Genomic DNA, 25761 nt, shown 5'->3' on the forward strand with positions numbered 1-25761 from the left:
CTGCAATGATGGCATTTCAAATATTTAATTTCCAAAATATTATAAATATTTCCAATTTATCAAATCAGCCACAGTCTTATTTGAAGCCAGGCTGCTTAGGACTTTTTAAACTCTTAGCCCGAGAGCGTTAGAATCCTTCTAATTATCACCGGACCGTGTTGCTCATCATGTGGATGTGCAAAAAAAATGTCTTAAGTAATCAGTGGTACAATGCGTCATCTGTTCCAGTCTGTTAAAAAGATGCAGAGTCAGTTTCACCTTTCACCCTCACTTTGAAAGCCGGCCGTGACTAAGACCTCAGACACACACTGACACCAAACGCAACATCTGGCAGAGGCAAAACAGGCCGCGCCGTTGGGGAGTTTACATTCCTCTTGACACTGTCATTATGATGTGTCGACTTAACAGCAGATTAAGTATTTGTCCGCGGTGGAGCGCTTACAGTAAGGCTCAGAGCGGGAAAACCACGGGTCGCATCGGGGGTGGGGGGGTCAAAAAAACATAAAAAGGTAAACGTGGCGGCGGGAGGGAGTTTCTGAAATATGGCGACATCATGTGATCAAACAGAAAGAAACGCAGAACAGAGTGTTCGGTGCCGTTGTGTACTGCTGGGTGATAACAAACACTCGGAACAACGGCTCGGTAAACACATTGAGGCTCTTGGGGCTCTTTAATTATGCTCAGCATCTGCTCACACTTATGCCTTTGATTTGTCCTGCGCTTGAACTTATTTGCCGTTATTTGCCGTTATTTTTAGAGTCTGTTTGTTCATAGCACAGATACTTTTGCACTTTGAAGGTTTGGCCCTTATTGGTGCCCTCAGTCTGGGACTGTATGCACTTTGGAGTAATCAGAATATTTAGAGGCTAAATGCATTTTTTTTTCACTTTGTGAAAGGTTTGCCATTCTTTTGTGTTCGCCAAAGCTCATGAATAACTATTTAAATTCAATGACAAAGTGGTTACAACGAAGACCAGGAAGTGAGTTGACTAACATTTTTGTCCATCCAACAAGCAATTAAGATAAAAAAAAAAAAAAAAACACCTGTTCTTTTTGGGGCGACAAAATGATGATGAAACACCAAAAACTCTTTCAGGTCGCAGCTGCAGCGCCGCTTGAAAGCAGGAGGACAGACACAGAGACACAGACAAGACGACTCACCCCCTCTGGTGAAGCTGCTGGAGAACGGGAGGTCCAAATGGACAGGAGTCATCTTCGACATCCTGGACGTCCTCCTGTCAGTGCCTGCAGACAAAACAGGAAGTCGCATCGGGGAACAAGTGCCGTAAGATTCCGTGTTTTTACACAAAATTTGGATCAAGTGGAGATGACACACATGCACTTCCTACATCTGACAGCGAAAACAAAAAGTGGATGAATTGAAAAAATAAAAGGGTCTTGTTTTGCACTAAAATTCCAATTTTAGCTGCATTCTATTCTGAGCGTATTTGCTTGTGTGTGTGTGTATTCCAGGACCCAGGCAGGCCGAGGTGAAGGCAGAGAAGACAGATGAGTTGGGCAGCTGAACCCAACTTGTCCTGTGATACTTACATAACCTTTGATTGTATAAATTTCCGTCCTAATGTTACCAAATATTGGACATAGATTTTCTCACACACACACACACACACACACACACACACACACACACACACACACACACACACACACCAAAGATAAGTAGGTGAAAAATAAGAGGAAGGAAGAGGAATGCTGGCCTGGTGGCAGACAAAGAAAAAAAAAACAAAGCGCTTGGACGAACAAAAATAATTCCCATGAATGCAAATCTGCAGTTTTTTTTCCTTCTTTATCACAAATAATGAACTCTGCGTGGCCTCTTGTCCCTTGCAAACAAAATGAGATTTTTTTCCCACAGTGGATCCGAGAGCGTTGCACAGCATATTCGGGTCAGGAGATGATTGTGGGAAATCAGCGTGCAGGCACCGTTGGCCGACTCCCCGCCGTCTCCACCACTCCAGCGACTCTCAGTCGAGATTCTGCCCGGCTGATGTTTGAGATGAGCGAGGACTAAGCTCGTTAGGTTGCATACGCCAGCGTACCTGGAGAGAGGCCCACCAGGGAGCGGTTGGACAGCGTGTTGTTGCCGTTCATCTTGAAGTAGACTGGGATGGAGTTCAGGATGGCCTGCAGGTACTTCTCCTGCTCCAGGCTGCTGGAGGAGTCTGACGACGAGGCCGGAGCTGCAAACACAACGACAGTTGTTGTTTTCTTTAACACGAGAACATCAGGAAGGATCACAGACCCAGGGGGTAGTTACAACCCAGACCTATTGTAGGTTATTTTGCCATTTGTATTATTGGATAATTAAAGGAAAGTCGCCAGGGAAAGAAAAGCTACCAATACAGAAAGAAAATACAGTTCCGGTCTAGTAAAAACTGCCTTGCTGCCGAGTGCGCACCTGTCGAGGAGGGATTCTGTGACTTGAACAGGCCCACCACACTCTTGCCGTGGAAGCCTCCGGAGCGGAGCAACACTGCCTTGGTGCGAGGGTGTTTCCAACACACGACAGGCAGTCGGTTGTGCCGGTAGCAGCGCGCCACTTTGTGGAGGCTGCTGTCTTGCACTGCCTGAGGAACCACCAACAGCCCCGGGTAGCTGAAGGAGAGTGAGGGGTGGAATAGAAATAAAATGAGATGTGAACTCAACAAAATTTAAGACCAAATCTATCCTGGAATAGTATCAGTTTCATATTGAAAAGTCTATAAGACTCCAGCAGGACTAAAGAAAATTAAAAACAGAGAGTGAAGTTTGGTGAGAGTGAGGTTCTCACTTCATTAATCCCAAGGGATTCATCTTTGTTTGGTCAAGAAGCCTGTAAATGTTGTCGCTTTACTAAACCCAAGGAGGATTTACAGTATCTTTCAGTTGCACTTCATTCCCAATAGGGACATTTGTTTGCTATTTTTCTCTAAAAATAAAGATAAAATATTTGAAATAAGTTTTAATGAAAAATTTAAATCGAAATCGAAAATGGGAGTTTTCAGTGAAAAAAACAGGGCTTTTATTTTTGTCCAAATCGATCTAAGGTGCTGCTCCCAGATTGATGGAGTCAACAGCCAACTGTGTACCTGCGGCACAGGGAGTAGAGTCTGTTGACAGCGGTGATCCTGAACTGCTCCCCTGACTTGGAGCGCGACGAGCTGGCGGTGATGGTGCCCAGGCCCAGACGCTGGTAGTCTCGGAAGCAGGACTGCTCCACCAGCTGCTCCATGGTGGACTTCTCCGACGCTCGCAGGGTGCTGCAGGGCGGCGGCTCTCCGTCGTCTGATACTGATGCACACACACGCAAAGTCAAATGAGGGCTTCTTGGAGGAACAATAATAATAATAAAAAGTCCAGTTCTTGCTTTCTCTCACTTGAAATGTCATCCTCTTCGTGCCACGTCCTGCTGCCTCGGTCGCTCTTCTTCAGTGTGGTCTGGCTGCCTCGGCCCATCGTGATCTTCCCAGCCATCTTCGCTCCTTTGACGATAGTCTTGGACAGCGTCCTGCCGGGAGAACGTGGCAGCCGTTTCAGCACCAGAATGTTTCCAGTGGCGAGACAGACCAGATGTCTGCTGCCGTGACGAACCTGAAGCCGGTGTTTCGTTCTTTCTGCTTGGGCAGAATGAGCTGAGGTGTCGTCTGTCCCGCCGCGAAAGCGAAGGAGCTGAAGGTGGACTGAGGGTAGCGGATCCTCTGCAGGTGCTTCCGGAAGATCTCCACCATCTCGGAGCTCACCTCCTCGTCAAAAGCCACCTTTATCAACTGGTCGGGCAAGTTAGAGAGATACAACATTAGATGTGAGCACATTTTAGAGGTTCTTGAACTCAGTGGGGCAGAAACGTCTTCGCTCTTCCGCTTCAAGCGCAAGGCCGTAACCGAGCAGGCCCGTTGCTTCCACATCTAACAGAGGAATTAGTTTAACAGTCCACACCGATACAAAACACATTCCACAGAGAAGGCACAACAAATTTCAGGGACGTCGACAAGGGCCAAGTGACCCACAGTCCAACAACATGGCCACTCTCATCATCTGCGTTTGTAAAAAGACAGGAATGAGCCATAAAAACTTTTACAGCAGTACTTCCAAAGACCAAAAACACATGTTTGGCTGAAAATAGCCTCTTTTTTTATCCTTAGATTCACACTCAAAACAATACAGCGAGGTCTAAAGCAAAGCCACACTTTGATGTTAATAGTGATTGCTAAGTGTTACGGCTCATATGCTGGCTTGCTGTGTTTGTATTGGTTGTAGCTCCAAAGGGGTTGCAGCAGCCCGAGTTTAATATCTGTCTTTGAATCACCTCCAAAAGGAGCGGGTCAAACCTTTTAAAGGTCCAGTGTGTACGATTCGGTCACATCTGGGCTATGAAAGCGTACTATAAGCAGATAAATAAATATTATGTTTCCATCATCGACTCCCATCGGGGAGGTTGATGTTGGTTTGCGGATGTTGCCTGTTCCTGCCTTGGTTTAATTCATCACAACGTTTGCCACACTTACTTCCTCATGTCTTCCTGATTCAAGGCCATGACGTCCAGAAAGTTGATTACGTTCTGGGCTACTGTAGGTATATGGCAGCGAGTACTAGCAGGCTCGCTCTTTATACGAAAGTAAAATCTTATTATTGGCAAATTATAAAATAACAGTTTTTTAACGCTATTCCCAAAAAATATGTTTATTTCATTCCATCTTATGCCAACAGAGTCCAATAAATGTTAGGCGTTGAGCATTTAATAGGTTCATCAGCCTCATAGGTCAAGTCAAACACAAAACAGGCGGCACCGTGCCTGTCCATCTGGTTCACATCCCCGACGACATGCAACTGTTCGGGAGGTAACGGGGAGCCTTTGTGCGTATGTGTGCGTGCGTGTCCGTGTTTACCTGGAACGAAGCGGAGCGCAGCTGCAAGCCCTCCTGCATGTTCTGCTGCAGCTGGTTCTGGATGCTGATCTTCTTCTCTTTGGTGAGCGTGGACACTGGGAAGGCTCGGATCACGACCTGCTCGCCCACTGGATTCCAGGATGACAGGAAATGCAGATGAGCGACAGCACCGAGAGATTTGATAATTATTATTTTTTATTACTTCATTCAATACTTCTGCTGACAGTCGACTGGAAGGGTGTCTTGGAAATCATCCACTGCTTCAATTGAAATCCTCTCCAAAAATAATGTTGCACGGTCCGAATGTTCTTTTGTGTTTTACAAGAAATTAGCATTAACGCATCAAAGGTGATTTCTACCGAACAATGTCGTGACTCAGCATTTACCCAGTGGATCATGTGGGACGCCTTTGAAGATGATTCGGTATGTGGTGAGAAAGAGAGCTCCCTCTGCTGGCAGGATGTGCGGGCCCCCGAGGAGACCCCCAGTGGCTTCCTCCCTGCCGTCAGGGTCCAGCAGCACCCGCAAGCCCTCTGACACCAGCTCCTCTCCAGGAAGCAGCGCTGGACGCAGAATCTTAGGCTGATGGGAAAAGAGCAGAAAGACAATAACATCATCAGACTCTGGGACAGAGGAATACACGGAGGCTGTGTGTGTGTGTGTGTGTGTGTGTGTGTGTGTGTGTGTGTGTGTGTGTGAACAACCACGCCTGAGGGTTTGTCAAGATGGCAAAACAGAAAAAAAGTCACAGCATCACAGGATTTCTTTTTTTAGTAGCACATGCAGATCAGGCCAGAACAAACTCGTAAATATTTTTTCTCCATGTTAAATTTTGTCAATTGAAAAATTGAAAAAATAAAAAAATGAATGGGTTTAGACAATCCCATCAGTTAAATCAGTGATATGACGAAGGTACCTTTTCTTACTTTTGTGAAAAGATTAGTAACTGAGAAAACATATGAGTAGGTACCTTAAGGACAGGCAAGAAACATAAAGACAACTGATTCTTGGAGGACATGCAGTGCACAGCATGAATCCAGCCCAGATGCTCCTGTCCAAACCAATAAATGTGTGAGAAGTTAAGAAGACACACGGTACAGCAGACTCTGGCCACACTGCTCACCGTGGGCTCCAGGTTGCTCCCACATCACTGCTGGTACCATGTTTGTCTGCATGCACCAGCGAGTGCAAGTGTGAACCACCACTCGACACTCGGTCAGACTGACGACTGTTGTATTGTTGCAAATTATCTTTGATATTATTATTGCTATTACAATTATTTATGTATTTATTTATTTTACTGGACATCAGTGTAGTCTGGGAAAAAAAAGTTTACTTTAAAATGTGAGGTGTCTTTCTACAAAAAAAGTGATATATCTACCAAAGGAAAAGAAAAACAAAATAACATCACTATATTCAGATTTATTGATTTAATTTAAAACAATACAAAAACCTTTCCTTGTAACAGTACATATTCCTGTCCATCTATCAGCCCCGGTGGGTGTGCATGTGTGTATTTATGTGCGTGCATGTGTGTATTTATGCGCGTGCATGTGGCACTGCTCACCTTCTGAATGGGAGGCAGCCTCCTGCTCTCCCTGTGAACCGCCTCCAAAGCCTCCATCTGCATGGCTACGATACCTGTGGGTCAGAAGCTGAGGTCAGCTACCATATGCAACACATGCCACACCCGAGGACACACAGGGCTGGAACAGGGGAACACATGTACATCCACTCATCCCTACAACCCCAGAGCGCATTTACAGATTTTTAAGGCCTTGTGTGTCACAAGTTAATCAGCTTAGATAGGCTGGCGCTGCTGCTGCTGGCCCTCGGCTGAGAATACACACACACACACACACACACACGCACACACGCACACACGCACTCTAGGGTTACTATGTATACGGCTAATGGAATTAGGACAGCTGCAGGGTGTGAATGGACACTGCGAGCGCTGTACCTGGGATCATGCTGTGCAGGCTCTTGATGTGTTCCTGGGTCACGCCGCTCTCGGTGCACACCTTGTCGATGAAGCGGGCGACAAACCTGACCACAGAGTTGGCCACGTCGCTGTTTTCCGACTCCTCGAAGCCGCTCTCGGTGTCGAAGCTCTCGGCGACGCTGCCCGCAATGCTGCGAAAAGCGACAAATGGCACAGGGAGGGAGGTTAAAGGTCAAGCTGCGCATGTCCAGGAGAGGGAGCTGATTGGAGCTGTCCGAGGGCGGCAAAAAGCGCAGGCAGCCTTCCTCTCCCATGGATTTATTATAAGAACTGGATACTGGACAGGCAATATGGCAGGGGCAGATTTTTCCCAGTGGCCACTCGAGGTACTGCAACAGAAAAAATTCCATCGGCCCAAAAAGCATTTTTCCCATAGACCGCAATACAAAACTAAACGTGACGTGTCTAGAAGCGATGTTCTCCAGAATTGTTCTGAGTGGCCAAATAGATCATGCGAGTTACAGAGGCATGATGGGAAGTGACACTACTGCGCATGCTCTATGGGGCCATTAATGGAGAAGTCAAAAACTTTTTCCGTGTATGCGCTGGGTGAGCAACTTCATTGAAATGAATGATCTGCCCTCTTGCACTCTCTCTCCATTAGCTCGCGTGAGATGTTGACGCAGCGTGCCGTTAGCGTGGGCAAAACAAAAGACTGATGAGATCCAAATGTCCCCAGCGGAAGACAAACAAGTCTGGAGCAAAATCGTTGAAGAGCAAACAAATTCCTGCCATCTGCATTTGCAAATCTAAATTCCTCATCAGAAATTAAACAAAAACAGGGGTGAGGCGCTGCCACGGCAGGCTCGTAAAAAGGCTATTTGTGACACCAAGTGTTAAATTTAGCACAAACATTTCGACAGAGTAACTCACAACAATAAGGACATCTAACATTTTGCAGGAACATTTATCTGGAGGCGTGCCTCGGAACCCGAGCGGAGACATACACGTGGAGTCTTTCCAGATGTGTTCAACTGTACAGACATCACGAGGAGGGAGGGTGGTGAGGTGGGGAGGAAAAAAAATCATTTGCGCCGATGTTTTATTTGGTTTGAGCCCGTTACAGTTTAGGCCCATTAAGAGAAAGCCCAAGGGTTCTCCACCTCCTACTCCACCCGAAGTAAATGAGGCTCGCACCGTTTTTTTGTTTTTTTTTGGAGAGGAGATTGAAGCCCAAAGGATGGACGAATGGCCGGAAACAGCGGAGGTTCCGTGTTCCTTTTGGCTGAACACGAAGGTATCATGTGGACTGTGAGTTCGGCCACGTCCGCCTACACGCTTATCATCGCCTTAATAATAGACTCACACTTTCCCATCCCATCGGCGAGAGCCTCCCTCGCAGCTGCCGCCCGTTCAACACTGATGGCTTTACCTTACAAAGCAGAGAGAGAGCTTTCTGACCTCTAACATCCTGTTTTGACCTCTGTGAGTCGTAACAGCGTTTAACACTAAAAGGCCGTTTACAAGGAGACAGATTTTTTTGAAACTGCACATTATAGAAAAAAAAAAAAAAACCCGTTTACACGAAGCCGTATTCCAAAAAAAAAATCCTGTTTACACGGATACACTGGAAGCAACTGAAAACAATGTAGTACCTATGCCTGGCCTGGTGTGGTGCCGCAAGTTTACTCCCTTAAGGCGGAAGAAGGAGAACACCTGAAGCACGCCGCATTTAAAGAAAAAGTTAAAAAAGTAACATTTTTGTCATTTAGGTTTCCCGCCTCAATATTCCAGTCCGCTGAATAAGATAAAACAATAAACAGGAGGTTTTCGTTGTGTTTATTTTCACTTTGCACACAATCCACGATCGATCCACGAGCACCGCGTGTTATTGTTCACTATTGTTTGTGGTTTGTTGTAATGGAGGTTAATGGGAAGACTACAGGCTGACCATTAGTAGCTGACCTGTTGGTGATGATGCTGTTGCTGCCACTCTCCCAGTCCGCCACCGGGGCGTTGCGGAGCAGCTTGGTCTTGCTGGTGTCCAGCGGCACCAGCAGGTAAACCATGAGGCTGGCATAGTGGATGGCCTGACTGAACACGGTGCTCTCCTCGTTCTTCACCAGCTCCTGCTGCTTCTCCTTGCTCAGGCAGGGCCACAGCCGCAGCTGCTCCGCCGCCAGGTCCATGGCAGTCTGCTCCTCGCCGCCGCCGCCGCTCTCCGCTGCTCCCAGGTCCTGATGGGGTTTGGGATCACTTGAAATCATCTGATCTAAGGGATCTGGAGACTCCTCAGGCTCTCGCTACACACATTTAATCTGAGTGTTGGATTCTAGGCAAAGGCCAGTCATCACTTGGAGAAAAATTGTTTTTACCAAAACTAATTTCAGTCCTTTTTGTTATCGTTCCCCTCAAGTAAGGTCAGTTCCAAATTCAGCTCCAAGTTCCAAGTCCTGTCTTTTGTCTGGCTAAAAGCAATCTGACCTAAACCTTGTTTCCTGTTGTACTGCAGTCCAGTCCACAGTGTTAGCGATGACGCCTCACTGAAATGCTCTGAGATTTGTAGACGGTGGTTTTTGAATACAGACATCTGACTTTTCCCTGATGATGTTCTGGACCACACAGAGGGACCACACATACTTGTTCTACAGACTCTCAGCCAGTAAATAACATGATGATGTGTGCATTTTTTCTACACTTGGCATCTTTCAAGGAATTATGTAAAGTTCACTCCCCTTCCCTTTTCTGATGAAAAGTCTCTTATGTTTCTCTGAATGTGTCTCTAACCTGTCCGTGAGACTTCCAGAAATGGCAGTCTGTCCTTTTCATCTTGTGCTTGCCTCACTTCTCGGAAAGGGACCGTTACACATCACATTCTGGAAATCAACCCTTTGTGATGTCACAAAGGAGACTGATAACCCTCCCAGGACAGTGACAACACCCCCTGCCAGGTGTCTGCAGCAACTTCCGAGAGCAACTCATAAGTGCAGCTTTAAACAAAAGGATAAACATACTGTGGAGGGATGTGCTGGATAAAAGCAAGAGTTGTGTCAGGTTTGGAAGGGCATCTGATGTAAAAACATGTCAAACGTAACATGCAAATCGATTTGCTGCGGCCACCCTTGATGGGAACAGCTGGAGGGATTTACTTGCTTGTTATGGAATAGTTAATTGGTCAAAAATAACCAACATGGCTTTTTTGTTTTCTCGAGCTTCATGTCGTGGACTCTATTATACAGTTTTGTGTCTTACCCTTATCCTGGCAGCGAGGGCCATTTTCTGCTCTGGAGTGTTCAGATACAGGGCTCTGATCTGACTCTGGACTTCGCTGTAGAATGTGGCTTCCCAGAACTGCTGGTTGGTCCAGATGGGATGGTCCTGAATGCAGGTGTAGGCAAACTGGTCGACCCCTGGAGCCAGTTTCTGAAAGCAAACAAACACTTGTTTTAATTTGTAATATCGCACGTTTGCAGGCCAGATCCCGCCCACTTCCTGAAACGTGCAGCCCCGAACCGCCCTGATGACCCACATAAATACCTTAGAAAAAAACACAACTGTGACATTCACAACATTTAAAGTCAAATTGATGAGCGAGCAAATCATAAGAGCTTCTTCCACCTTTTAAACACATCAACAATTTATATTGGACGAAGAAACGTCGCACAGGAGGAGGTGCTGCGTGCAGTCCTGCGCACGAAGCCGCAGGTCACAAGTTGGAAGTATGACAGCATGTTGATATTCAGTACAAAAGCAAGTCCTTGATTTTGATGTTGCTTTTATACAAACAGTATAACAAATTATGTTGTCTTTTTTCTGTTTATGCCTTCGATGATTTGGCTCCTCCAACACAAACAGCTCCACAACTAGACCGAGACTTGACTGCTATAAGCAGTCGTTGCACTTGGCAGCTTTGAAGCTCAGTGGTGCATCTTTATATCAGCATTTAAGTAATGCATGTTTTCCAGTCTAGTTTCTCGGTAGGAACTACCCTTCAATATCAACAAAAGCCACTGAACTTTCCGTTAATACACAACTCCAAAGGACCTCTATTCCTTTCTGAAACAATCTGTGACAAATATGAGGCCTAGCAGCTCGTAAGTCAACACTAAACTAAGTTATAAGGGGTGAGCAGTAAATTCAAGGTTTTCCTCTCCTTGTTTCTATCACGAGGTTACTAGATATACCTTCACTGGAGAATATAATACCTCTAACCACAACTTTTACTGTTGCGGAGGTTTGATATTCAGATCGGTTTCAGTGCAGCTGCAGCTCTGTTTCTTTGACAGTTCAAATTGCCTGTGACAGCGACCGACACGAGCAAGCTGTTGAATTGTCTGGCTGCAGAAAAGTGGTTCCCTTACTTTGCTTACAGTACAGAATTTGATTTCATTGGCCAATTTTCTCTTCAGCTGCACTTTTAAGAGTGAGGTTCAGGTACTGGGGACAAGACAGGCCTAAACTGAGAGTGAATTAAGACTGTGTGCGCACTCAAACACCGCAAACATACGCTACAAAGACGGGAACTTGTTCTAAAGCCACTTCAAACTTGAAGAACTTCAGTAACAAATAAAGAGGAAAAACAAAACTTTCCTGGAATCGCTGATTTTGGGCTGCATTTTGGGGAAATATGACTAAGATGAGCAAAGATCTTAGAGATGGAACAAAGCAGTGAGAGAATCAATCGATGGGGGAGCTTAGTGTTGAGGTTGATAGAAATAGTGCTCATCTTTTCGCTTGTTTTACAATGATGAGCACCTCCTAAACACATTTATTTAGCTTATTTCTTTGCAGACCTGTGGCTGCACTGTGATCACTGCAGCCTCCAACTTGTGGGCTGTCAGAGTCAGGCAGTGCAGGCTTTTTTCACATTAGCAATCTCAGTGGAGAGCAGATCTGGCCTTGGCAAACAACACGTTACAAAAAGGAGCAAAACAAACAAGGCATGTGACTCCGGGTGAAATTTATCCTCCCTCGTGAGCAGGAGAGCAACCACCATCTTTCCCTCTGTGTGTCTGGATGCCTTTGGAATTTTTAACAAGGCGGACTGAAGAGGAAAGCACCTGCTGCCTGCAAAAAAGCTATTAAAATGAATGTATGGTGCTCAGCTATCCAGCCTGCCGTGCATGACATGGGATGAATACCACAGTACAAGTAACGCGGTCTGCAGAAAGGCGCACTTTGCCAAAAGAATGACTGGCCAGCAACCAGCATCTATCAAGCATCCATCTCCTCAGTCTGTCTACAGAGTGCACCTAGGGCCTTGAGTGTGATTTCATTAGTTTCTCATTGTAACAGAACAGTCTCATGGTTCAGAAAGAAAGGTGGAGGACTGCAAAGGTCACTGTAATTATAATAGACAGAAGCAAAACAGCTCTATTCCCAGAGTGATGAGCCGCGAGCCAAGAGAGTGCAGAGCAGAGAGGACAGGCCGCTTGAGACCGTAAAACGGTCAGCATTGAGCAAAGGCAACAAACTATTATGTTTTTTTTTTTTATGGTAAACTGTGTCTAATTGTGTTTTGGGTCATCGTTTACTGATTCAGTGGTGGTTAACAGATGGTGAAACCACAAATAATATAACGGCAAATCTGAACTGACAGGAAAGAATGCAAAAGTTATCCGTAAGCAAAAAAAGCAGCACTTGCTGTTTCATCACTAAACTGCCACAGCAGGACGATAGGACAGAAATCAGACGTTTCAGTCTGTGTCATGGTTGAAGTCAGCAGGTTTTTTTGAGCTTAGGTTTGAGCCCCGGCGAAACACAAACAACCAGCAAGACGGTGATGCAAGGCTTATCGTCAAGACAAAAACTACTGTGTAGCAGTGAAATAGTATTACGTACATATTCCCATCTGTCTATCTATACATCTATTCCTCTTTCACTCTAACCATCACTCATATTAACAGAGCTTGTTTAGTGAAAGGTTTTCTCTTGCTGCCAAAGGAGCACCGGCTGCGCCAAGCTACTTTGAGGAGAGGCTGCAATTAGGGATGCAAATTATCGATTAATTCATTAATCGATAGTTGATTGACCGTATCGATTGATTAACGATTAATTAATAAGAGGAGATTTTTCCTGAGAACCTACATTTCACAATGAAAAATGTGTACGGAATACATTATTTAACCCTTAAATAATGTTGAGGGTCCAATGTGACCCATTTTTACATTAGAGAACAGTAAAAACACCCTAAACATTTATCCTCTGACTTCAAATTGACTTTTAACGGGTCACATTTCAAAAAAAGTTGCTTAAAAGTAACTTGACCATCACAGTATCTATATCCAAAGTTAAAATGACATTAACTACCGGTCTAAAGAATGTTAAGTTAATTGCGACTGTGGCACAGTGGTTAGCGCTGCCGCCTCACAGCAAGAAGGTCGTGGGTTCGATTCTGGGGCCCGGGCTTGGGACCTTTCTGTGTGGAGTTTGCGTGTTCTCCCTGTGTCTGTGTGGGTTCTCTCCGGGTTCTCCGGCTTCCTCCCACACTCCAAAAACATGCATGTGAGTTCAATCGAACATTCTAAATTGTCCGTAGGTGTGCATGTGAGTGTGAATGGTTGTTTGTCTCGATGTGGCCCTGCGATGAACTGGCGACTTGTCCAGGGTGTCACCCTGCCTTCGCCCTAAGACAGCTGGGATAGGCTCCAGCAGACCCCCGTGACCCTGAATAGGAATAAGCGGGTATAGAAGATGAACGAATGAATGACTCTAATCGATTAAATTCTTAATCAAACATTGATCGGCAATCGATTAATTGTTAACATCCCTAGCTACAATGCGATGAACGCCGCCGACTTGGACGCCGCGCAACACATCCGGACTGATGGTCGTACGACTGTTCTATGTCTCCAGCAGATGTTGTGTGGGAGTTGACGCGCGTGCTCCGTCTACGCTGTCCACACTCAGCCTGGCTGTTGTTTCCCGCTTGACAACTATGTGCAGGTCGCTCTGACCGAGGTCATCTCTTCCTAACGTGATAATCTGGGTTCGCCCAGGCGCCCTGCATGACAGATGGCTGGGGAGGAGGAGTGGGAAGGAAAAGGGAAAAAGGTAGAGGAAAAGACAGTGAAATGAAAAGGGGGAAGGAGGGAGTCGACCATTATCGGTCACGCATCTGTCGTGTGGCCTGTGAAGAGGAGGAATGCAAGGCTGAAGGAGAGCGGGTGGAAACAACAAGCAGAAAGGCAAAGGCCACTACTTGCGGGGGGGGGGGGGGGGGGGGGGAACGATCAGGCTCAGAAGAAAGAGGCAATCGGTGTTCGAGATCTTGCTTGGCCGAGATCCCGAGGTTCACCGTGATTGACTGCGGCCTCCAAATATCAGCCGCGCAGCATCAGACTTGTCATCAGTGTCTCCCAGCGGGAGCGGGCTGTCACTGAGGGAGTGTAAAGTGCAGTGCACTCACTGGAGCACAGAGCGCTGGATCTGATATGTCACCAGCGTTGAGGCGGCAATATTATTTACAAGTGTTTTGGAAAAACTCGCAGCATTCCTGGATTGCCGATACAAGCCGGTCATTAATTCTGTGTTCTCTCTGGGAAAACATCGAACCCAGACACAATCCATCTTGCTTCTTTGTGTTGACAGCAAAAAAGACAATATTATGAAACTGGTAGGGAAAAAAATTTATCAAAGAAATAAATTACAAAAGAAGAGAAACATTATTTGAGTTGAGTCAAACCTGTGAGCCAGTCCTGGTTTGCTTTTCCAAAGTCAAAAGCGGTTTGAGAGACATGTCACTGTACACATCTTCCATTTTCCCATAAAACAAGACATGAACCACTGTTTGGTTTGGAACACTTTGTATGCATACAATAAAGGTATTGTGAGTTTTAAAAGGTTCTTGTCAGGCTACAGTGAGGCTGTGAAACCAGGTCATTCAGCAATAATCTAATGTAAAACAAAAATCTGCTTTCTGTTCCATGCAGAATCAGTTGCACGTTCAGTGGCTTCAAAATATATAAGATGACCTTTAATCAAGAGCACTGCTCGATGAATGGGGGTGTTTTAACAAGAGCTGCGTGTCTGCAGGCAAAAGATGTGTATAGAAAAAGAGGAACTGACTGGTTTTGGTCTCAGTTCTTCCTCCGTGATGTCTTCTGTTTAGGATTCAAAAAGTATGATGCATTACGAGAAACAGTGTGGGTCTATCAGAGCCGTCTCGAGCGCTTCTAATCTACTTTACACAATCCAACAAGTTCCACAAGTCATTCTTAAAATGCACATTAATACATGAAGATGAAGAAACACTATGACGGAATTGGAATTGTTCACGATAAATTAGTGTCCTGTTGCCAATATATGCAAGGTATTTGGTCGAACACAATAAACAAAACTCAAACATGTTGACAGACTGGTAAACAAACCCAACGTGACGCCCGAAAGAGCGTAACTGCATGAAAACACAATGTACAAGCAACATGACAGCTCCCCAAACAAAGTAAACAGAGAGACGGTAAGCGGAGACATTTCAGAGACAGACGGAGGCCGCCGAGGACGTCATTTTCCTCGCGAGCACGGCTGAGCGGAGCGAGCGAGCGAGCGGCAGGATCCCCCCCGTACATAAACTCAACACAAAAGAATGCTAACAGCGAAACGTTCTTGTTGTGCAAGTCATCCACGTTGGGGTCTTTCTCCTGTTGCTGTTGTCGCAAAGCCGCATTCTGTCATGAGGCCAGAGACGTGTTCATTCAAATGCAAAAAACAAATATCACATGCAACTGCAAAGGGCAGAAAAACAGTGGAGGAACACGTCAGCGACACCTGTTCATCCCCGCCGATAAGGCCGCCCGCCACTAGATAACGAATGCCGGGGGAGGTGTGCGCAGAGTCGAGAATGACAACGCACCGTGACGCCGATCCTCGAACAAAAGCGCCACTGTGCAAAGAGGTTTTCTGCCATTTTGATACACCTTCAACCTCAGCGACCTCCAAACGACACGATCCAAAAGATATTTTGCAAATCAGTTTGCCCTCTATCCCCGTCTGAAGTATTAACAGACGTCTCTCAAATGCCCCCCCACCCCCGAGTGCTTATGCAAAAGCCCTAACAAGTGTCCGCCGGAGGGGAAACCAAGGGCATGGAAAAGTTAAGCAACCGCAACACTGAATGTGGGTCAATAACATAAGTTGTTGCTATGTAAAAATATGGACGGCGGCAGCAACACTAAACACTGTTTGTCTCTGTCCAGCGGATTCCAGCAGCGAACGATTGCAACGAAAACCATCTTCCCACGTTCCACGGGCCACGAGAGAGTGCCACGCTGAGCAGTAGGCCAGGCTGCCCAGTAATACCAAATAGGGACTTGGCCAATGTCTGACTCCAGCACTTAAGCCTTTTAATGTGTAGCGCCTTGAAATAGGAAAACAATGTTTTACTCGATGTTTGCCGTTTAAACGACACAAACCTCAACCTCTCTGGATTTTTTTTTGTCACATTCCAAAACTAACAGACTTTGATTCTTTAAACTTCTACTCGGAGGAAAATAACTTATAAACTACCCGTCCATACTGGGACTGGGAAATCATTTTGAAATATGTAAGTGTAAATTGAGAAAAGTGCCTTGTTGGCTCTTGCTTATGAGAACAAGAAACACAAGTGTGAGTTCAAGATTTAAGTGAGAATGAGAAAAAAAATACAACAGGCACACAAAAGTCAAGACAGTAATTACCACAAGTGTCTGCGTCTACAGTTGAGGTAGACAGAATTTTTTTTGACAAAGATGAAGCTGCAAAGTTACCCAAAAAATCCACAGGAGGAGATCTTTGAACACACGGCAGCCTCAACAATCAGTGCACCACCACATGCACTCCACAGTTACTGGTTTACAGTTGGAACGTTGGTCAAATTGATGCTGTTTTTAACAACTGAATCCCTTGAATCCAAGATGAATTCACCCGGTGGGTCAAAGTGAGCGCATGTGTGGTGCCTGTTTCCACCATTTGCACCACAAGGCTCCATTGAGAGGAGCACACTTACTGTATCTGTTTGGAAAATCTTTGAGCCAAAGAGATTGTCGAGGTTTCGCCGACAGTTGGACAAAAGATGTCCAAGTTAAGGCACGAGTTGATAACTTACCGTTTAAGAAAATTCACACCTGGTAGTGGAACATCTATCAACTGTCATCCATAAGTAATGGTGAGGACGCCATGCTGGCGGCCTCACGGAAGCACTTATGTAAGTTTTGCGTTCCTATAGGAGTGCCGGGAAACGGTGAGGAGTGTTTGAAAGATGAGATGGTACATGGGGGGATGTTTTCGAAGGCCAGTGAAAACAACTACCTGCTGTTTGAGGTGATGAGCCTATGTATGCTGCAGCACATATTGTTCTAAGGCGAGCGACCCCTGTGGGGTCGACATTTTGTAACAAACCTTATCAGCAAATGGAGACTAATGTGCGTGTGGTTGGTCAATAATGGGATATTTGGACCACACATGCCTCTCGATCCACACCAGTGATGACAGCTGCTGAAATTCTTCATTACCAAAACTTCTCAAAGCCTTGCACCACAAAAACAAAGATTACAGCAACATTTGGCTGGTTCGCGGCTGACCTCACTTTTTAAATCTTTCTTTTTTTTTTTTGCATTGTGGTTGAGGTGCAAGTTAAGCACATTGACAATTCCAATAATCTGGACGCAGAAAGGACAAATCCTCAGTGTTTGAGTTTTTTATTTTTTATTTTTTATTTTTTTTTTAAACTAGATTCCAATTAGCTGTCAGTGCCAAAAGAGCTCTTCAAATACTTCCACCGGGTAATGTTTGTGACAAGATGATAATAAGCATGAACCAGAAATCTGCTTTGCTGTGGTATATTTTTCTGACATGGTTTTTAAAGAATGCACTTGGCTACAGAACGTTGACATTTAATATTTCATATTTCTTATTTTTTTCAAAATAGTGGCTTGAGGTGAAGCAGAAGAAAGGCCACCCGCATAAGGCTTGATCAGGAGAGTTGCATCAGTCTGTGGCATGAGAACTGGATGAGTCATGTGGATTTGGAGAGAGGGTCGTGTCCCAGGCCACCCCAACAGTATAGGGCATGGGTGCAGAGCCAATGTGGACAGTTGTGTCTGTCTCCACGGCAACAAGCAAACCGTGGGGATACGGTTGCCCTGAACGATGACAGTGCTGATGATGTAGACGAGGCCTGTTGCTACACGTACATGCCAAGTCCAGCAAAGGTTAACGCTGCAAGAAAGCTACCCTGTCTCCGGCTTTTCTCTGCTTACAACTTTTTCAGTCGTTTATTGCGGCAGACAAAAGTTGTGCGCAAATTAATTTCACCTGGCTAACTGGGACCCATAATACCATTGTTGCACAAAGACTATAAATAAACTTTTAAAAAACATTTTGTGTTGATGGCTAAAACTTCCAACCAAGCGAGAAGTTTTACCAAAATAACGTTTGGGTTCAATAATTGCCGTCAGACCGGCCGTTCCAATCTATATTATTTACAACAAAGCAAACAGTTTAATATTGCTAATACTACTTATGTGAAAAACGTGTCACTTTGCCGGAAATCTAATATTGGACAATTGGGCACAGCTGTCATTCAATAAATTCTTTCTTGTTTTATTTTTTTCGAATTGATCCCTGCTTTAACCAGTTACTACATATGTATCTAAATCCAGTCGATGCCCTCTTACTAACTGATTTAAGCGTATGATCTGTATTGTGACAAGAGCACATGTCAGTAAAAAAAATAAAAAAATAAAATATCCAGATTGTTGGAATTCATTTGGACGTTTTCCAACACAAAAAACTGAGCCGGATCATATGGATGCCCAACCAAATTTTAATGCAAGGCTATAATATTACCTTTACTTGGATAGCACTTTTAAAATCACACACACAACAGCCACATGTTTTATTATTGTGGCTGTTATGGTACAATGCCAGCTTGACCGGATACATTTTTTTGGAAAAACAGGCAAACTCCTTATAAAGTGATATTCTTACCCTGTAAAATGCTGTAGACAGGGGCAGCAGGGCGGTCGCCACGGTGTACTCCTCTGAGCTGGAGCAGTCCTGCGGGTCAAACAACAGGGGACAAGTGAGCGGAGGGCAGGACACAGCGGGAACCATGTCTAACGGCTGCGCCAACACCTCTTTTCACTGAAGCGCGAGTCTCCAGCAGAGAGGTCACCCAGTATAGGATAAGAGAGAAAATCTGGGCGAGCAGACAGCAAAAGAAGGACACTTTTGTAACGGCACACCTGAATCTATCAGTGAACCATCCACATGCTGCCTGAAGGGTGGAAATTTGTGGATACGTCCTGTGAAAGTGACAGCGGTTGTTAGGTCCAGAACGTGCACAAATCCTCATTAAACGTAACTTCCAGTTACATCATGATGAAGTGTCCTGCTCAATCCTCATCGTGATGCTGAAAAAAAACACACATTTGGCCAAATCCACTCGACTATTTGGACATATGCTTTCAATAGCCTTATATAATGCGTTTGGAAAAAGAAAAAAAGGAAAAGGAAAAACTTAGAGCGCCCTGGCGTTCAATTTATTGGTAATTTTCTGTTTTGCATTCTTGAACCAGACTGCCCTTTGAGTTTCCCTGAAACAAATTACTAAGCACAGCATGAAAATCAAGCGGTTTTGCCCGTAAAAAAAGCTGTGTCCATTTCTCAGGCAAGGAGAAATAGCCAAAACACAAACTCAATCCTCCTTTTTTAAATTTTTTTTTATAGCTTGTTTCCTAAATGAGTCAGAGTAGCTACTAATGCTCTTCCTTTGACATTTACACACCAGTGTGTTCTTTTCTGTCAGACAATTAGAGGTCAAATGGGCAGCTCTTGATGGTGCTCTTAAGACAATGGCATCAAGATGAGGAGAACACTAGGAGGCTCAGAGCAGGGGACCCGGGGGTCCTTAACAGGCTTTCCTTGCACAGATCACAGAGAACGATGGGAAAAGGGGAACAGGAGAAAAGAGGCTAGTTGGACTCAAAAGCTCTTAATTCACAGGAAATTGGTCCTCATCTATGGTAAGCTTTTGGGGACTTTATTTGTTTGACAGTAAATGGCCGGAGGAAACCTGCCTACCTGCAGACCGGGCACCACCAAGACCGTTTTGGCTCCTAATCCCCAGGAACTAGACCCCCCCACCTGCAACTCTCTCTCTCTCTATCTCTCTTACATTCAGGTTTGTGACTCAGTCTTTCTAAACTATACACCACACCGTCAAAGTCTTTAATTTTGGCAAGAGAGATATGAGGAAGAATGCCACTCTGTCTGATAATGGCCTTTAATTGGGGCCTCTCTCAGCCTGTTACTGAAAACACTCAAGAATGTGTTGGGGGGTGGAGGGGGGGTAGCAAATGTGAAACACAAGTTTCACAGCGACACTTAAAAAGCCTGCACCCCCCGTGAAGACAGCGGCATAGTTTCAGTTTTATTTCTCACTAATGTTTTTCTTTGCAGTTATTCGTGCAGCAATAAAACGGTCCCACTTGGAGCATTGTTTACAGGCATCCTTAACAACGCTGCGGGTCACAGGAGTTTCCTGGACTCTGGTCGAGACAGAACAACAAGTGGAAATGCACAGACAGAAAGGTGCAAATAATTAACAAAGCAACATCGCTCGGACAAAAACAGCAAAGTCTGCCGAGGTCTTTGGATTGAAAGGAATCTCAGCTGCTGCTTTCTTTGCTGCTGAAAGACAACAGTCACGCTGCGGATGGCAAAGACTTCATTACAAGAGCAAAACCCACAATATCAGGGTTGTTTAAGTCACACTTCTTATCTCCTCCAAACCTTCAGCCTCAATCTCCTGCGTGCAGACAGAAAGGCTGAGTGACGACCAAAAATAACTGGAGGTCAACTGAACGGGGGAGATAAGTGGAGACATTTGCCGCAGGTCCCAGATACGCAAGAAGCTGCAGAGAACACGATGAAGGCAAGGTTGTGGAGTATGTTTCCAGTGGCTGTTGTGATTTCATACAATTACCACAAGCATTGGTGCATCTATAAAAAGCAGGTGCACCATGAAAATACAGTAATCCAGTCCATAGATCAGATCGGGGTTTGGTGGTTTCACCCTGACATTGCAGCTGGTATAAGAGAGATGTGTGATGAAGTGGGTCATCAGTTAACATGCATGAGCACTAAGGCTGCACAGTACTGCAGGTCCTTGTTGAGAGCTTGCAAGTGAAACTTTAGAGTGAAATGTCCAATGATCAGGGTCTGTACCTACACCACATACACTCCATTATCCAGGAAGAACAAGTCTGTCCTGCACTTCAGCTGTACCTCCATCAGCTATGTTTGTGGCACATGATAATAAAACGCAAGAATCAACTGAGTGATGTGATGTGATGTTTTAGAAAAGTTTTTACGTCAACGACAATATGGGAAAAAAAATGAATAATAGTGTGCAATTAAAGCATAAGATTGGTGTAACCAGAGAAGAAAGTTAAAAAAACACCAGCGTGACTGGTTGAGTAATGAGTCCAGGGCTCTGACATGTGATATGGGACAAGCACAGTGAGTGTTGCAACGACCTAACTGATTTGCGACATACATAAAAAGCACTGATGCTAGTGCACGTTTTACACGACCACAGCTGCCATTCTGCGCGTGGCAGCAGGACGTGACCAATGAGCTCGTCCCGTTGTGTTCTGCAGGAAAGAGGGGGAGGACGGGGCAGAAGCACTTTCCAGGAAAGCTGTGTGCTGACACGTATTTCAGGCTTCCGCATCCCCCTTAACGGAAAACGTTCTCAGTTAGGGGCCTTTATTTTTCCCTGTGCTGGGAATCATTAATAGGAAGAGGAATTCATGACATGGGGTGGCCCGATGATGGCAGCGTGAGGTCTGATTAATGCACACGCTCACCTGGCTAAATTGCGAGCCATCCTGCAGAGTCGGCCGCGTCAACATGGGAATGATACGCGGCGCAGATTCCCAGCGACCGTCTGACGCAAAAAATAAACGGACAAAGCAAAAAAAAAAATAGCAGCCCATTAAGGCAGCCGAGGCAGACGGGGGACATGTTCTCACAGCAAGAGGCTAATTTATGATCTGACAAATGGTAGCAATGTTATGAGGTCATCTTTTCAATGAATGCAGGATATGTTAAAAGTGATTAAAAGCCAGCATGCAGCCTTTGTGCTCCATGTGAGGTTGAGGGGGGGGGACTAAGGGCACAGAGTTGTCGCTGCTGCAGCATTTCCACTGGCGGCTCGGACAGGACAGTCGGATGAAAAAGGCCTCGGACTGAACTTCAGCGCACTCATCCACACCGGCCCTTGGGCTCCGGGAGCGCGCTGAACTCAAGGAGTCCCCTTCCATTGAGGCTACCCCCCATGGACCCCTTGCCCTGATCCTCCTCTCACAGTAAACTGCCATTGAGAGTGTGTTTTTAAGAACCATGGTGGGGCCCTGGGCCATGAGAGAGCCGAGCGCAGAGGGCTCATAATCTATCAGACAGGAAATGGTTGGGATGCCAGGATACATCCACAGCAGGATTCATTCCCCCCCATGGCTTGTGCAATGTTTACTTTACAAAGCTAACGCAAACACGTACACACACACACACACACACACACACACACACACACACACACACACACACACACATGCAAGCAAATAGGAGGGCAATTGACTCAGATGCCTTAATTTGGGTTGGTTGTGTGTGATTCACGGCAGCCAAAGAGCGAAGATAAGGATTAGAACAGATGTTTAAACAGGAAAAAATGCATCCCAGTAAACTCGATTCAAGGTTAACTCGTTCCAGAATGAGTTTTGACGCTGGTTTATGTACTACAAGAAAAATGTAAAAGAAAAAAAAAAAAATAGCGCCGGCAGGACGGAGGTCCACCTGATTCGAATGTGCTGACCTCTGCCTTTATATAACCTACAGAATTTTATGCTACACATCACTTCCTCCAGCTGCGCTCCCCTGCGAACTCTTAAAGGGAGACTGATTGCAACCAGACAACAGCGCTGTCACCAAGTTAAGGCGCAAGTGCCGTCAGTGGCCTCACGGTGGTGATGTAATCGCACATCTATGTGCCACATCGGCCAGCGGAGCCCCCATCGTAACGAGGCAACACGCTGTCGTTGCGAAGGGATCAACATTTTTCACGGCAAAAGTCACTTTGGCGTGGCTGGCGCAGATTGCTGAGCGCAGACAAGCAGGCTCAGTCCGGCACGCACGCACACACACACACACACACACACACACACACACACACACACACACACACACACACACACACACACACACACACACACACACTAGAGTGGTAGGGTCGTTTACAGAGTGGGCAGCATTTCAAGCCGAATGTAATCACTGGTCATAAAATTAAAATTAATAGCCAAACAAACGATCTGACCAGGGCAATTTAAAATCAAGAACACAAGTGGGTCTCCTAGCACACATTAAAAACAATCAAATAAAATGAGTTCACCCTCCATTTCATTTTCCTGTGCTTATTTGAAACAAAAAAAAACATTGAGTCTTTTTCTATTTTTGAAAGGAAACATTTCCTTTTTCCAGAGTCCTTTGGATTTATCTCACTAATGCATCCGCTAGAGAGCCCACAGAGACCATTTGGAATAAAGAGGCAAAACCTGCAAGTCAAAATGAAAGGTGACAAGGTGATGTTGCATTAAAGAAAAAAGCCGCCTGGCCAATCAAAGCTGCTGAAACGATTGAAAATGTTGTTGACTCAACTGGCAGCATGGGTTTTGCTGTTGAAATCTGAGCGACCCAGTTGTGCCAGTTGTGGAGGAGAGACAGAGGTATTTGCCAGCTCATCTTTTGGCTCATATAGGAATGCAGGCAGAAAAAAAGGAACCAACAAGCATCTAACGCTGAAGCTGCACTGCACTCCCTTTCTGTTAAAAAAAGAAAAAAAATATATTAATGCCTTTGCAGACATTATATTGGCTCCAGTTGTCAAAGCTGCATTTCATTTTGACTCACTGCATTAGTGTGAAGCGAAAAGCATGTCAAATGACCTTACACGTCCCTCTGCTGGGCAGATAGGAGGGGATAAATTGTCTTTTTATCATTTATGGGTGGGAGAAGAAGAATGACTGGAATCTTAAGTCACTCAATAAAAGCTGCACTCTGTACGGAGTGCATAAAATTATTAAAATCCCTGTAAGGGCTTGATTCTGGCCAGTAAAACATGAGGAACCACCAATAAAGCGCCAGCTGCTCCGGTTGAGCGAAGCCTCGCTGAATCTTTATGAGCTGCACAAAAACACATTACTTACTCACTTTGACAAGTAGCCGAGCCATGAAGGCACCAGGCGGGGACAGACGCACTGCACCTGATAAACAACTGACTGCACTATGGGGACTTAAGAGCCAGGTGAGGTTTAACAAAACAACCCTAAGAATTGAAAAAGTCAGAGAAGGGACGAATGTTGAGAATATCAACTGATTTCATGCTTCAACCTTTTTTTCAGCAGAGCAACTTTATTGATCACAAACACCACACCGCAGTTCCAGATTCATGATGCAATTCCGGCTAGTGTTGCATTACGTAAGGGGATGGAGACTGGTTGTAGTGGAAATGTTGGGCGTTTTCTTTGGTCTCCTCCAGGAATTTTTAAATCAATCTTTTTATTATCTGTTATTATTTATTTTTTGGGGGATTTGAGCCCAGAGCTTGTAATATTTTAAAAGTTAAGAACTAGGACCCGGTCAATATTTGTTCCTTTCCCCTCCTTAAGACCCATGAACAATCCTCTTGATTATAGAAATTACTGCTATGTTTTGTAAACAAATCATAATCTGAAGAATTTGTGGAAAAAAACCTACATAAGAGTCTGCTTAATGCTTGCCCTATTTGTTGTGCAAATAGGGCAACGTCTTGGACGTCAGGGGGCGTGACTCACCTGCAGGGCGCAATTAATCATGCGAATGATGTAGTCGAACTGCTGATGGTCCAGTATGGCTCGGTTCTGCTGAACATGGAGGCTGAGCTCATCGGTGAGACACTGGCGAGCTGCTTTACCTTTGAGTGCGCGGAGAGCAGCTGGCAACGTCTGCCGAGGGGAGGGAGAAATATGACAAACTCTTTACGAGCTGAGTAACGTTAACGCAGACTTGCAGACTCTATTTCAGGACTTTGAAGAATGCGGTGTCTGTGCTAACACTGATAACAAAAAAAAAAAAGGAGTCCCTAATTTAATTTTGTTATCAGTTCACTGCTCGACTTCACACTGTGGCGCAATGCACCGCTTCCAGCTACTTTGGCTTGATTTAGAGGCCAAGAATTTACAGGCACATGGGGGGGTTAGAAGATCAAAACCCTGCATTCTTACACGAACGAGCACAGCCGCGCAGGCTCCCAGTGTATAACGCCTATATGAAGCCAGTGGGATATATAAAGAATTACAAGCAAACATTCCATCTGACACACAATGGATCCATACGGGGAGAATGTTGACCTTTGCCCTTTGCACAAATCTGGCCACAAACAAAGGGAAAAAAGAAACACCCTGCGAACATCTCTGTACAGTGCAAGTGCTCCTGGAGGCAAAGGCAAGAGACGCGTACGTGGCTTATAAATATGAGCACGAGGTCTAATGGGGTTAAATTACAGAGCGGAGCTATTTCTGTTCCGCCGTGTCCTACGCGTGTGCCAATGAGGCGTTGCAGGCATGATGAAAGCGAAGCGAGACACTGCCCCCCTGCCCCCCCAACGGAACTACACCGACTCGTCAAGGTGAATCGACTCCTTGGATGACAGACGCAGTACATCACCTTTTCCGTCTCCAGGGTCTTGTTGTCGAAGATGAAGGAGATACAAGTGCGGACCACCTCCAGCCGCCGAGCGCTGTTGAAGACGGAGCCGCTCTTCCCCGTAATGGACACTGAGGCGGGGGAGAGCGAGAGAACAGAGGAAGTCAGCGTTGCGTAAAAAGTACTTTTTCATGCTTCAGATGTATTTTGTGA

General features: G+C 45.4%; 1 protein-coding gene across 2 annotated transcripts in view; it reads right to left on the reverse strand.

The window, feature by feature from the left end:
* Positions 1-25761, reverse strand: part of sbf2 (SET binding factor 2) — an 83395-nt gene that overhangs the window by 12389 nt on the left and 45245 nt on the right. For both annotated transcript variants that reach the window (XM_076022378.1, XM_076022369.1), the window contains exons 15-29: positions 25570-25679; positions 24699-24848; positions 18796-18864; positions 10084-10254; positions 8797-9068; positions 6850-7022; positions 6454-6527; positions 5273-5468; positions 4887-5014; positions 3592-3767; positions 3378-3508; positions 3090-3291; positions 2420-2616; positions 2061-2201; positions 1162-1245 (exon numbers count right to left, since the gene is read on the reverse strand). In XM_076022378.1, the coding sequence (XP_075878493.1) occupies positions 1162-1245; positions 2061-2201; positions 2420-2616; positions 3090-3291; positions 3378-3508; positions 3592-3767; positions 4887-5014; positions 5273-5468; positions 6454-6527; positions 6850-7022; positions 8797-9068; positions 10084-10254; positions 18796-18864; positions 24699-24848; positions 25570-25679 (2274 nt within the window). The remainder of the gene's footprint in view (positions 1-1161; positions 1246-2060; positions 2202-2419; positions 2617-3089; positions 3292-3377; positions 3509-3591; positions 3768-4886; positions 5015-5272; positions 5469-6453; positions 6528-6849; positions 7023-8796; positions 9069-10083; positions 10255-18795; positions 18865-24698; positions 24849-25569; positions 25680-25761) is intronic.

Source organism: Nelusetta ayraudi, unplaced genomic scaffold, assembly GCF_046127955.1.
Source record: "Nelusetta ayraudi isolate G7.1 ecotype Tasmania unplaced genomic scaffold, CSIRO-AGI_Nayr_v1 ptg000002l, whole genome shotgun sequence".
NCBI classification, from domain to species: Eukaryota; Metazoa; Chordata; class Actinopteri; order Tetraodontiformes; family Monacanthidae; genus Nelusetta; species Nelusetta ayraudi.